Below are 13,693 nucleotides of genomic sequence, written 5' to 3'. Positions count from 1 at the left end.
CTTGAATCTCGTTTTGTTTTTTTGAAGGCTGCATCGTCCTCCACTGTGTGTAATGGTCCTCCTCATACTGTTGATCCACTTATTCAGCAGTGGACACCTGGATTGCCTCCAGCATTTGGCTATTGTGAATAATTCTTCTGTGAACGTGGATTTACAAAACCCTGTTTTCAGTTATTTCCGTTGTATACTCAGAAGTGGGATTACTGTATCCTAGGATAAGACTATTTTCGTTATTTTGAGAAACTGCCATACTGTTTTACCATAGTGGCTGCACCATTTTTCATTCTGGGATGTGATGTGGAACAGAATGACCTTAAGAGTGAAGTTCAAAATCTCACTGGGAAGTACAGAGAAATTATACTGCAGGCTGATGAAGTAAATTTATTATAGCAACAAAAGGAAGAATAATTTTCTTAATGAAATACAAGCTGTTTCTCTGCCTGTCTTCTCCGAGAAGCTTCCTCAGAAGCAGGCCTTAATCTGGTGTGCGTTGACACACTTAGATAGTTCAGGACCAAGTCCTAAAAGAAAGGGAGAGGAAGTCCTTGACCATCAGGGTATCTTTATGTCTGGAAGCGCTTTAGGCTTAGCTGCCCTGTACACATTGGCGTGTTAATGCACAGTTCATGTAGCATATTTGTATTTGTCCATCCTCACAGTGCTGTAAAGAACCACCTGAGATTGGGTAATTTATGTAGAGAAGAGGTTTACTTGACTCACACTTCTACAGGATGTTCAGGAAGTATGGCTGGGAGGCCTCAGGAAACTTAATCATGGCATAAGGTGAAGGAGAATAAGCATGCTTTACCATGGTGAGCAGGAGAGAGAGAGAGAACAAAGGGGGAGGTGCCACACACTTTTAAACCATCAGATCTCTTGAGAACTCCTCACTGGCAGGAGAACAGCAAGGAAGAAATCTGCCCCCATTATCCAGCTACCTCCCACCAGGTCCCTCCCCCAACATTGGGAAGTACAATTCAACATGAGATTTGGGTGGGGACACAGAGCCAAACCATATCACCATTGTAGTGCCATTTACCCATGCCATTGTCATGTAGGGGGTGCATTGAAGCCCTTGTAAATTCCAGTGATGTTACATACAGGAGTGTCCTTACAACCGTAGATATAGCCAGCATTCACAGGGGAATTCGTGTAATGCTTTATGGACATCTATTTTACAGATGAATTTTAGAAACTATAAAGATATTATTGAAATGATAAGTTGACATCGCCCTATGAAAAATTTGGTGCCAAAGAAAAGTCATTTTCTATAAATATTTGCATAAAATAATAAATTTTAACAATTTTAAGGATCGACTTGCCATTTATTAGCTAGATCCTAAGTCTCTACTGCAAACCTGTGACAAGCAGCTAGTTAATCATCATTGCTTCACTTGTCTCTGACAGGCCCTAAGGAGTGTGCAGTGCTGGGGCAGCAAGGCTGCAGGTTCTAGGACTCAACACACCCTCATATTATCACCAAAAGCACTCCATACATGCACAGAAACCGCAGCTGACTCTGTGAAGTACAGAGGCTAACTCTCCCTCTCTCCTCTTCTAAAGTGTCAGTTTAACACCATGTCCATAAAGACATCCATTATATATTAGGTTTTTTTTTGTTTAAAACTTCTTAAGATTTCTAGTATTGAATTGTTAAGTCTCATTTCCCAGACTCTGTAAATCTAGATGAAGTTGTCAAATTCCCTTAGTTCCAGGAATTCTTTGGGAAATGTGAGTGCTTGCCAGCTGGTCAGATAATTGGTGGTTTATTTTCATCACAAATAGGAAATGTTAAGAGTTATGAGAACGAAGGTTCTGAAGCTGGAATGTGTTTTTCCTTTAAAAGAAAATCTTACAGTATGGGAATTCTTCCACAAGTTCTTATTCTTTGGTCCATTTTTATGACATTCTTTTTTTTTCCAGGCTGGAGTGCAGTGGTGTGATCTCAGCTCACTGCAACCTCTGCCTCCTGGGTTCAAGCAATTCTCCTGCCTCAGCCTCCTGAGTAGCTGGGATTACAGGCGCCCGCCACCATACCTGGCTAATTTTTGTATTTTTAGTAGAGACAGAGTTTCACCATGTTGGCCAGGCTGGTCTCGAACTCTTGACCTCAGATCATCCACCCGCCTTGGCCTCCCAAAGTGCTGGGATTACAGGCATGAGCCACCGTGCCTAGCCTATAATGTTCTTTTTAATGTCTGCAGATGTTATTGGAGTGAGAGGTGGAGCCCGAATAAGTTGCTGTGCATAAGTTAACCATGCAGCTCTTGGCAGCTGGTGTGGGGACTCAGAGCCAAGATTAGGGACTGGAATGGAGCAGCTCATCGCTCCCTACATCAACTGAGCTGGGAAAAGCTAGTCTGACCCTGTGCTTCGGAAACAGGGCACATTGCTGTAACAAAGTGGTGGAAGATAAGATTGGGGACCAGTGTTCCACTGTGCTCTCCTGACCCATTTCCTCTGGATAAGTGCGCCTGCAGAAGAGGAGAGCTTGGCAGGCAAGAATGGGGGTTCCACACAATCACATGTGACTCCTGACATTCCTGCAGGTGACATGACTCTGCCAGTGTCAGGCATTTAAGATCTAGAGCCTGGCGAGTTTGGGATCATCTGTGGAGAATGTGTATCTTCTGGATTGCAGTGAGGGCTAGTGTGGGGGTGTAAAGTGGTATCTGTTTAAAAAAAAAGTGCTTAATGTTGAACATCAAGCAGCATCTTTCTTGGCTTCTCTGTTCATGCTGGTACAGACTCATGAACGTGCCCATCCGTGTACTTGGTGGGCTTTGACTGCTGCTATCACTCAGTCTCCTGGGGTTCCTAATTGGTTCCTAAAATGCTCTGTTCTCAGGGAAGAGGTGAGAAGTATAAAACAAGTAACTGTGGGCTGAGTGCGGTTGCTCACACCTATGATCCCAGCACTTTGGGAGGCTGAGGTGGGCTGATAATGAGGTCAGGCTGATAACTGTGAATGGCAATGTCATTAAAGCATTTGTCTCCCAAGATTTGATCTGTGGAATTGATCCATTTTACTATCAGTCACTGGGAATGTACATAATGAAGAGAAACTGAGGCATGTGATTCTAAGCTCTTCAGGATAGAACGTGTGTTCTTATATATAATATTCCCTTTCCCTATAGATCCAGTATATAGAAAATGCATGAATAGTATTGATTTCAGCAGACAATGATTGATTGCCAGGTGCTATGCTAGGCAATAAGAATACAAAAATGAATAAGTGACCTGATATTAATTGGGGACATAGACACATAGATACTAAACCATCTATAATACAGTGGAATGGATACCTTTTATTGATTTGTTCACTCATTTCAACAAAATTGGTTGGTCTTTAGGCATTGTGGATACAGGGATGAAAAAAATATGGCGTTTCCCTTCAATGTGGGTATAGTCTCGATGAGGTACTGCACAGAGTGCTATAGGAATGTAGAGAAGAAAACCATCCATGTCGTATTTGTGGACAGGGAGAGAAGCACAGGGACAGGGCTTTGACTGTCACAAAAAAGGCCTGGGGTCACGAGTTGAAAACTTAATGTCCACATAAAACCTGTCCAGAAATATTTATAACACCTGTATTCGTAATTGTCAAAACTGGAAGCAACCACAATGTCCTTCAGTAGGTGAACAAACTGTATTACATCCAGACAGTGGAATATAATTCCACAGTAAAAATAAACAAACTGGCTGGGTGCAGTGGCTCGTACCTGTAATCCCAGCACTTTGGGAGACTGAGGCAGGTATATCACCTGAAGTCAGGAGTTCGAGACCAGTCTGGCCAACATGGTGAAACCCCGTCTCTACTAAAAATACAAAAAAATTAGCCGAGCATGGTGGCAGGTGCCTGTAATCCCAGCTACTTAGGAGGCTGAGGTAGGAGAATCGCTTGAATCTGGGAGGCTGAGGTTATAGTGAGCTGAGATCACACCATTGCAGTCCAGCCTGGGTGACAAAAGCAAGACTCTGTCTCAATAAATAAATAAGCTACCAAGTCATAAAAAGACATGGAGGGGGCACGGTGGCTCATGCCTGTAATCCCAGCACTTTGGGAGGCTGAGGGAGGTGGATCACCTGAGGTTGGGAGTTTGAGACCAGCTTGACCAACATGGAGAAACCCCATCTCTACTAAAAATATAAAATTAGCTTGGCATGGTGGCACATGCCTGTAATCCCAGCTACTCCGGAGGCTGAGGCAGGAGAATCAGTTGAACCTAGGAGGCGGAGGTTGCAGTGAGCTGAGATTGCACCATTGCACTCCAGCATGGGCAACAAAAGCAAACTGTCTCAAAAAAAAAAAAAAAAAAAAAAAAAAAAGACACAGAAGGACTTTACATGCATATTACTGAATGAAAGAAGGCAGTCTGCAAAAGCTGTACGAGTCCAGCTAGATGACGTTCTGGGAAAGGCAAACTATAAAGACAGTAAGATCAGTGGTCGCCAGGGATTAGGAAGGAGGGAGGGAGGGAGGAATAGCTGGAACACAGAGGATTTTAGGGTGAAATTCATATAATGCAGTGAAACTATTCTGTATGATACTGTAATGCAGACAGGTCACAACACGTTTGTCATAGAACTTTACAGCACACAGAGTGAGTCTTATGTGAGCTATGGAGTGTGAATGATGACACTGTATCAATACTGACTCCCTGACAGTAGCAAATCTCTACCACTAATGTTAATAACAGAGGACACTGTGTGGTGGGAAGAAGTTTTGCTCAACTTTTGTTAACCTNAGATGACGTTCTGGGAAAGGCAAACTATAAAGACAGTAAGATCAGTGGTCGCCAGGGATTAGGAAGGAGGGAGGGAGGGAGGAATAGCTGGAACACAGAGGATTTTTAGGGTGAAATTCATATAATGCAGTGAAACTATTCTGTATGATACTGTAATGCAGACAGGTCACAACACGTTTGTCATAGAACTTTACAGCACACAGAGTGAGTCTTATGTGAGCTATGGAGTGTGAATGATGACACTGTATCAATACTGACTCCCTGACAGTAGCAAATCTCTACCACTAATGTTAATAACAGAGGACACTGTGTGGTGGGAAGAAGTTTTTGCTCAACTTTTTGTTAACCTACAGAGGTATAGACGGGGCTGGTGTTCAGGGTGTCACGGAGGTGGGCGGTGGCGAGCTGTGAAGGACCCATAGACTTACGAATCCAGAGGTTTCCTGCAGCCAGGAGGTGTGGTTTGTTTTCATCCCTGCCTGCTTCAGGGATAACCTCTGTTGTTTCTGCTCACAGCAAAGAGCTCCTGGGAAGGTGCTGCTGGATGCAGTTTGCAACCACCTCAACCTAGTGGAAGGTGACTATTTTGGCCTCGAGTTTCCTGATCACAAAAAGATCACGGTAGGTGATGTCAACTTAATGTTGCTGTTTTACTGTCTGTTCATCTTGGTGGGGGGCTGGGCAGGGGTGGTGAAATAATTGGTGATTTTCTGTGGTCCATGCAGGAAGCCCTCATTAATATGTTTTATAATAAAAGTATTCATGCCTATGATTAGCAAGTTCAAAGAAGGTACACAGTGATGACTGCCCTCCCAACTCTGCCCCCAGGAGCTGTTATCTTGTGAACACACACATGCTTGAGTATATTTCTGATAAATTCTGTGTAGATGCATATGCAAACATATATCTTTGAAATACACAAACGTGAGGATATAGTACAGTGCCCTCTGCTTTCCCTCCCTGCTCAAGGGAAATCTTTCCTTTTCAGCACATGGAGTCCATTACCTTCTTTTTCATGGCTGCATGCCATTCCACCAGAGGGACATGTGTGATTTACAGCTTCCATTGTAAATGATGGGATACTTCGCTCTTTTCAGTTTTTTGCTATTATAGATACGGCCCCAGTGAACTGAGTACGTTTGTGTTTGTGCTCATAGCTAACTGTTCAGTAGTCCAAATCCAGTGGCGCGGATTTACCCAATCAATGGGTCTGATCATTTTAAGGTTGTTAAATATGTCAGATTGTTCTGGAAAAAGGTTGCACCAAATGGAATCCAAAATGTAGAGCATAGCTTCCTCGTATTTTTGTCTCTTTGGGTTGATGGCACTTGCTTAAGCCTATATCTGAAGCTACCTTTTATTAGACACCTTTTGGAGCTACAAGTTCATTGGCTATGTTTTTATTCTTTGATTCTGTGCATACTGAGTTCCTGGAACTTCTACTAGTCCCTGCATGGTAGATTGAGTAGTGAATGAGATACGGGGAATTTATCATCCAGATGGGGAGCCCTGCAAATATAGGATGCGTGACAGGTTCTCCCCTGAGAGCAGTGTTGTTGGGCAGGTGAAATTCATGTTAAAATGTGTTATTTAACCTCATATATCCAGAAACATTATCATTTGAACACACAGTCTAAATAATTGCGAATACTTTCATGCTGTTTTGTCTGTGAAGTATTCGAATCTGGTGTGTATTTGACACCTCAGCACCTCTCAGTTGAGATGAGCCATGTTTCAAGTACTCAGTCATCACATGTGGCCAAGGGCTTTGTATCGGCCCTCACAGTTCTATACCCAAACTATTGTGTTTGAGAAGCTGTTAATGCATTTAAAAGTGAGTGTGATATGATCTGATTTCTGGTTTAGAAAGAGAACTGTAGGCAGATTGGAGTACGACCAGACTGGAGTCAAGAAAGCCATTAGGATCTAGTGATGAGTCTGGTTGGAGATGGTGCTGGCTAGAAGTAAGGGAGAGTTGAGGGGCCAGCAGGAGCTGGATGGATTCCAGAGGCTGGGGTTGGGGGCAGTAGGAGAGGATGTGGTTGAATGAATACACTTGTGGAGAAGAGGGCTTGTAGTGGCTCAGTTTTCCAGCTTTGCCATCTGGGTGGACAGTAGTGTCCGTCCCTGGGGAAGACCATACCCAGGGGTGAAGATGAGTCCCATTCCAGCTTGAGGAGGCAGGGGCATCCGTGGCATTCAGTGGAGACGTCCAGCAAGCAGGGCCAGAAGGTGTATTTCCTGGAGCACAGGAAAGAGATCTGGGTGGAAATTTGGATTCAAGAATCTTATGATTATTATGAATGTCTGTCGAAGCTCTGAAACGGGATGAGAACATTCATTGTGAAGACAGGTGGGACGGCAGCATCTGAGGGAAGAGCCCTCAGAGACAGTGCAGGTCGAGCCTGGCTCCGAGCAGAGCCGGTGGCAAATGAGCGGATCTGTCACGGGCCTAAAAATGAGAGCAAGTTGTATTTTCTCAGTTTATTCCCACCTCCAAACACTCTGTCGTTTTCTAGTTTGTACTTCAAATCCAAGCTTCCCTGACTCCCAGCCCTTTTTATAGTGTGCCATATGACCACAGACCTGCCAAATCTCATTCTGCCTTCTCCTATTCCTATTCAGCTAACAATTATTTTGTTCTTACACTGTGTCTGGCATCAGACTTCACATGAAAGGTGAGATAAAGTGACAACTAGCAAGAAATAGTTGCAGTTTCCATTCATTAGGCGCACACAGCTTCTTAAGAGAGTCCAGGAAACAATTCCAGCAAGTTCCTCAAGTCCAGGAAAATATTCCAGCAAGTTCTGTGGAATATTGTTTTACGCTCTTATTTCATGGTAAAATAATGATTCTCAAAACACCTGAAGATACCGTTATCTCGTTATTTCTAACAACCCCGTCTGTGCCTGCCTGAATTCCTTTAAGCTCCTGATGGCTTTCCTAACTCCAACCTTGTCCAATTCCAGTCCTGCAGGAGCTGTTTGTCTAAACCAGAAATCAGCAGCAGTGTTTAGGCCTCATCGCTGAGTGTGCTAAGATTCTGAGAATTTCCCCATGTCTGTATCTACCAATTAGCTAATGGCACAGCTAAAATTCTGTGTTCTTCTGACTGAAAGTTTAGTGTCTCTTGCATTAACCGTAGGTGCTTCTCTTTTGCTAGAATTTGTAAGTCTGTTGTTCTAGGTATTGGGCAGGGCTGCCTTCTTTCAAGTTGTTACCAGGCTTGATTTTTATGATTTCACTCCATTCTTACAATATTGTTTAGGAATGTATTCAACTGCAAAATAAAACCCACTGTTGATGACTTAAATAAGTTTATTTGTCACATGTCACACAAAAGCCGCCGCATGAGTACTTCCTATGTGCTGGAGTGTTCTAGTCCCTATGGGTGCAGCAGCACTCATGACCCACATTCTACAGCAGGGGTCACACCTTCTTAGTAAGGCCCTAATTAGTAAAGGGCCTAATAGTGCTGTACGCCTTACAGGCCATGCAGTATCTGCTGCAACTATTTGAATCTCCCCTTATCGTGCAAAAGCAGCCATAGATAATATGTGAATGAATACATGTCTTTGTTCCAGCAGAACTTCATGTAACAGGAAGCCATAGTAGGCCAACACATGCTCTAGAGAGTGGAAACTGCCAGGCTCCGTGCTAGGTTCACATACAGTGTTTCATTTATTCCTGCAACGGCACATTATATCCCCTTTTTCTGATGAGGAAGTTAAGCCTTAAAGAGGTTAAGTCGTTCTCCTAAAGGCACATAGCAAAGAAATGGGATTGAAGCTCGGATCTTTAGAAGCACCTGCCCTCAGTCACCATCTTGTTCTGACCATATCACTAAACTGACTTGACTCTGTCAATTACAGAATTCCAACCTGAGCTAATTGCTTTGTTGTTGTTGTTGTTGTTTGTAAGACGGAGTCTTGTTCTGTCACCCAGGCTGGAGTGCAGCGGTGCGAGACTGGCTGACGGCAATCTCCGCCTCCTGAGTTCAAGCGATTCTCTTGCCTCAGCCTCCCAAGTAGCTGGGATTACAGGTGCCCACTGCCATGCCCGGCTAATTTTTGTATTTTCGCTAGAGATGGGGTTTCACCATGTTGGCCAGACTGGTCTCGAACTCCTGACCTCAGGTGATCTGCCCGCCTCAATTTTTAAAAGTTCTTTTGAGGCCGGGTGTGGTGGCTTATGCCTGTAATCCCAGCCCTTTGGGAGGCTAAGGCAGGAGGATCACTTAAGGTCAGGAGTTTGATACCAGCCTGGCCAACATAGTGAAACCCCGTCTCTACTAAAAATACAAAAACTAGCTGGGTGTGGTGGCGCATGCCTGTGGTCCCAGTGACTCAGGAGGCTGAGGCAGGAGAATCACCGGAACCTGGGAGTCAGAGGTTGCAGTGAGCTGAGATCGTTCTACTGCGCTCCAGTTTAGGCGACAGAGTGAGACTCCATCTCAAAAAAAGAAAAAGTTCTTTTGACAGAATCTATCTGTGGTAATCGAGGGGATGCCATAAATGACCAGAAGAGTTATAGGGATTGCTGCCAGGGTCTTGGTTATGTTCTCTCCCTTGATCTGGATGCTGGTTCCATGGATACAATCAGTTCATAAAAATCCAGTGAGCTCTGCCTTACAACATGTGACATCTATAACTTCAATAATAGTTATAGATCCAAATGCAATGAAAGTTCCAAAATGGGCCGGGCGCGGTGGCTCACACCTGTAATCCCAGCACTTTGGGAGGCCGAGACAGGCGGATCACAAGGTCAGGAAATCGAGACCATCCTGGCTAACATGGTGAAATCCCGTCTCTCCGTCTCTACTAAAAATACAAAAATTAGCCGGTCGCGGTGGTGGGCACCTGTAGTCTCAGCTACACAGGAGGCTGAGGCAGGAGGTTGGCTTGAACCCGGGAGGCGGAGCTTGCAGTGAGTGGAGATCGCGCCACTGCACTGCAGCCTGGGTGACAGAGTGAGATTCTGTCTCAAAAAAAAAAGAAAGTTCCAAAATGCAGTGAAAGCACACAGTAGCAGAAATGATGACCAGCAGGTCATCTGACGGAATCTATTTTGGAAGGGCCACAGGCCAGTCTTGCTTGTATGACCTGAGGAAGAGCATCTCACCTTGTGAGAATCGTAAGCACCAGCCGGATTTTTCCCCTCCGCCCCAGACACAGTTGCTTGATGATGTCTCTTAGCATGTGGCCCAGTGTCTGGGATCCGTTAAACTGTTCCAAAAGCATTATTTACGGAAACTTGTTACCATCGTTATTTTCATTGCTATTATTTTTTAAATTGTGGTCAAAAACAAGTAACACAAAATGTATCATCGTAACCATTGGTAAGTGTGTAGTTCAGAAGTGTTAACTACATTTACTTTGTTATAGAGCAGATCTCTAGAATTTTTTTTATCTCGTGAAATGGAAACTCTACACCCATTGAACAACTCCCCAGATCCCCTTCCCCAGCCCCTGTTCTACTTTCTGTTACTGAGTCTATCTACTTTAGACACCTCGTCAGGTAAGTGGAATCGTGTGTTCTTTGTCTTTTCATGACTGGCTTATCTCACTCAGCATAATGTCCTCGAGGTTCATCTGTGTGATGGCATGCAATAAGATTTCCCTCGGTTTTAAGGCTGAATACCATTTCCATTGTGTGTATTCACCATGTCTCCAGTATCCATTCCTCCATGGATGGACTCTTAGATTGCCATCACCTCTGGGCCATTGTGAGCCGTGCTGCAATGAACGTGGGTGTGCCATCACTATTATTTTTTAATACCACCATTGTGACTATCACCTCTGCCAGTCTTCATTTGGGAGACCGTGCACCCATCTTCCAACCTGAGAAAAAGCATGGTTGGTTTCAGAATGCCCAGTCATCGGGCTGTAATGACTGGGTTCACCCATTTCTCTGTGTATGATGCATGGGAAACGAGTTTCCCCAAAGCACCTGGCATGTCAGGTTGTGAGTCCTTGTCTCTAGGTAATAAGTTGTTGAATTTAGGCAGCTTGAATTTCTGCCCAGCCTTCTGTCTTTCTTCTCATCGTTTCTGTCTTATAAATACCCAAGTCAGAGGCTTATTCATAGTAAGGATGTGAAGGAGTTTAAGGGGAAAATAAGTGTTTTTCATAGTCTAAGATGTGTTTCTCAAGATGGTAAATAAACTAGCGATCATTATGAAATAATTATGTTCTACTCTTAATTAGACTTGTCCCAAGGCTCGTCAATTAAAAGAGTTGATTGCGGTGTTGACACGCACGCTTGGTCTGCTCCTGCACTTGGCTCTTGGCCTGCTCTTGCTCTTGTCCAGCACTGTCCCTAAAGGATCTCTCCAAGGAACAGAAAAGTGTTTTAATCAGCTGTTTAAAAGTATAGATTGAGCTTTCCATGGCAGAAACACTGTTGATCATGGGAACCAAGACCCTGCGCTTAATACGGCTGCTAATTGGCACATAAAGTCTGAAGGCTGGGAAAGGGCCAGAAAGCCATTAGATTGCCATGGGGCAAGCTTCGGGAGCTAGCCAGGGGATTCCCTCGAAACGGACTTCACAGGATTCTTGCTAAAACTGGACACGGAAACCAGAGGCTGAGGCCTCATGGAGAAGAAGAGCCTGGCTGAAGTTCAGGCCTGGTGAGAGCCTTTGTTACACTCAACTCTGTCTTCACAGAGCAGAAGCATCCGTAGATGTGAAATGAATGGACGTGGCTGTGTTCCAGTACAACTTTATTTATGGGCACAGAGATTTGGCTTTCATATAGTTTCACATATCACGAAATGTGATTCTTTTGATTTTTTTTTAACCACTGAAAAATGTAAAAGCCAATCTCTGCTTCGGACCTGTGCCAGAACAGGCAGTAGGCTGGCCGGATTTGGCCCATGTGCTGTAGTTTGCCAGTCACTGTGGTAGGTATTTTATCATCCAGATTTTACAGTGAGCGAATCCAGAGAAGTAAGGTGCCCAATCCTTAACAATGAAGTGTGTCACCGGGATCCACACAGAGCCTCCCTTAGCCAAAGCTCACATTCTGTATGTCGCACGTGGCTGCCTGTCCTCGGATCTCCCGTCTGAAAGAGCTGCACAGACCGTAACAGCAGAAATAGTTGTATATGGAAGATTTATTTCATTGGCCTATTGAGGCTAGCTGGAAAAGCTCTGCATTGTGGCTTGTAAACCTGTTTAAACATTTGCTTTGTCATTTAGCTGCTAGGTCGATTCTTGCTTGATTTTGCACTTCATCTGAGAAATGGGAGGAATAAATGACCATTTTACAAGGTTATTATGAGGGCTAACTAGATACTTACAATGACGAGCCCAGCAGGTCTCATGAGCACATAGTAGGCCCTCAGATATCTGTTGTATTTCATTTTTGCAGTCTAACTCAGAAACCAATGAAGCCAGCCCACCACTCTTTTATTAAAATGACATTGCAGCTGGGCGGGTGGCTCATGCCTGTAATCCCAGCACTTTGGGAGGCCAAGGCAGGCAGATCACTTGAGTCAGGAGATTGACACCAGCCTGGCCAACATGGCGAAACACCGTCTCTACTAAAAATACAAAAATTAGCCAGTGTGGTGGCACGCGTCTGTAGTCGCAGTTACTTGGGAGGATGTGGCAGGACAATCACTTGAACCCAGGAGGCGGAGGTTACAGTGAGCCGAGATTGCATCACTGCACCCCAGCCTGGCAACAGAGCGAGACTCCATCTCAAACAAAACAAAACAAAACAAAAGACATTGCTCACTGGCCTGATAAAAACCATTCTAGTTTCTTATAAATAAATACTGGTGAAGCTCCAGGAAGAAGATTGGCACCTTGTCATTCATTTTCTGTCCTCCATGCTAGGAGAAAAGCTTTGTCAATAGTGGCCTGCTTTTGAGGGGCAGGAGGTCATGGAAACTGCGGCTCCCGGGGATGATAGGCATTCCTTGCTGGAGGTTTCCAGACCCTGCTGGAGTCAGACACACCTCCTTCATCTGTGCTTAGCCGCAGCCTCTGCCCTCGCCTCTTCCTGGGGGTCTGAGGACCTCTGAGGTGAGGAGGAGCTTTTTGAGGAACATGGCAGGTGTAAAGGATGAAGAATGTTGCGGGAAGCTAGCAGAGGTGAGGTGGTACAGCGGCTCGGTCACCCTGAGGGACAGTACCATCTGATGGTGACTGTGTTGACAGGCAGGTCCCTAGGGGAGGCAAAGCTCCCCTCAAGCAGAGAGTCTGGGAGGACAGGTCCCTTGGAAAATACAGCCATGGGGGGATGCTCCAGCTCGCAAGTGGGAAGGAGAATAACAGATTTGGGGGATTTTGGGGTGTTTGTTTAATTAATAGTTTTAATATTTGTATTGCAGTTTTAAGTTGACAAAATTGAGCTAAAAGTACAGAGGTTCCTACGTGCTGCTCCCGCTTTGTCCGTACATACAGTGTCCCCCGTTACTGACACCGAGCCTTAGGTGTGGCATGTGTGTCTTCACTGATGGGCCAGTGTCAGTCCATCATCATTCATTCACGGCAGTCCAAACTTGACACGAGGCTTCACTCTTGTCGTTGAACATTCTGTGGGTTTTGACACATGTATCTCCAGATGTGTCTGGAGTTATGCATCCACCACAACAGTATTACAGAGTTGTGTTACCACCCGATCCTTCCGCGTGTTCCTCCAGTTCATCCTGCTCTCCTCGTGAGCCCCTGGCAACCCCTGCTCTTTTCCCTCTATGCTTTTTAATTTTCTGTACTCTGATACCTGAGGCCTTGTTGACTGGGGAGCTGCTTCCCCTCCCCGGGCTAGCCAATTCTTAGAGATGGCAGATGGCTCCCTGTGAATGTACCTTTTATTTGCCAGTTAACCAGTCCAGAGCTCTCTCCAGCCACCTCCTTCCTGCTGGTTTTCACACTCCAGGAGGCAACAGTCCCCAGCCTTAGAGTCACTCCAGGGCCAGGTACCCACAACCAGAG

At 44.9% G+C, this 13,693-nt stretch overlaps 1 protein-coding gene across 1 annotated transcript in view; it reads left to right on the top strand.

Annotated features, from left to right (window-relative positions):
* FARP1 (FERM, ARH/RhoGEF and pleckstrin domain protein 1) overlaps positions 1 to 13,693 on the top strand; it is a 328,142-nt gene that overhangs the window by 207,393 nt on the left and 107,056 nt on the right. The window contains exon 3 of the mRNA XM_017862101.1: positions 5,265 to 5,369. Coding sequence (XP_017717590.1) covers positions 5,265 to 5,369 — 105 coding nt within the window. The remainder of the gene's footprint in view (positions 1 to 5,264; positions 5,370 to 13,693) is intronic.

The sequence above is a fragment of the Rhinopithecus bieti genome, unplaced genomic scaffold (genome assembly GCF_001698545.2).
Source record: "Rhinopithecus bieti isolate Rb0 unplaced genomic scaffold, ASM169854v2 scaffold_2254, whole genome shotgun sequence".
Taxonomy (NCBI): domain Eukaryota; kingdom Metazoa; phylum Chordata; class Mammalia; order Primates; family Cercopithecidae; genus Rhinopithecus; species Rhinopithecus bieti.
The sequence above is the reverse complement of the archived record's forward strand: the minus strand, read 5'-3'. Positions and strand labels throughout refer to the sequence as shown.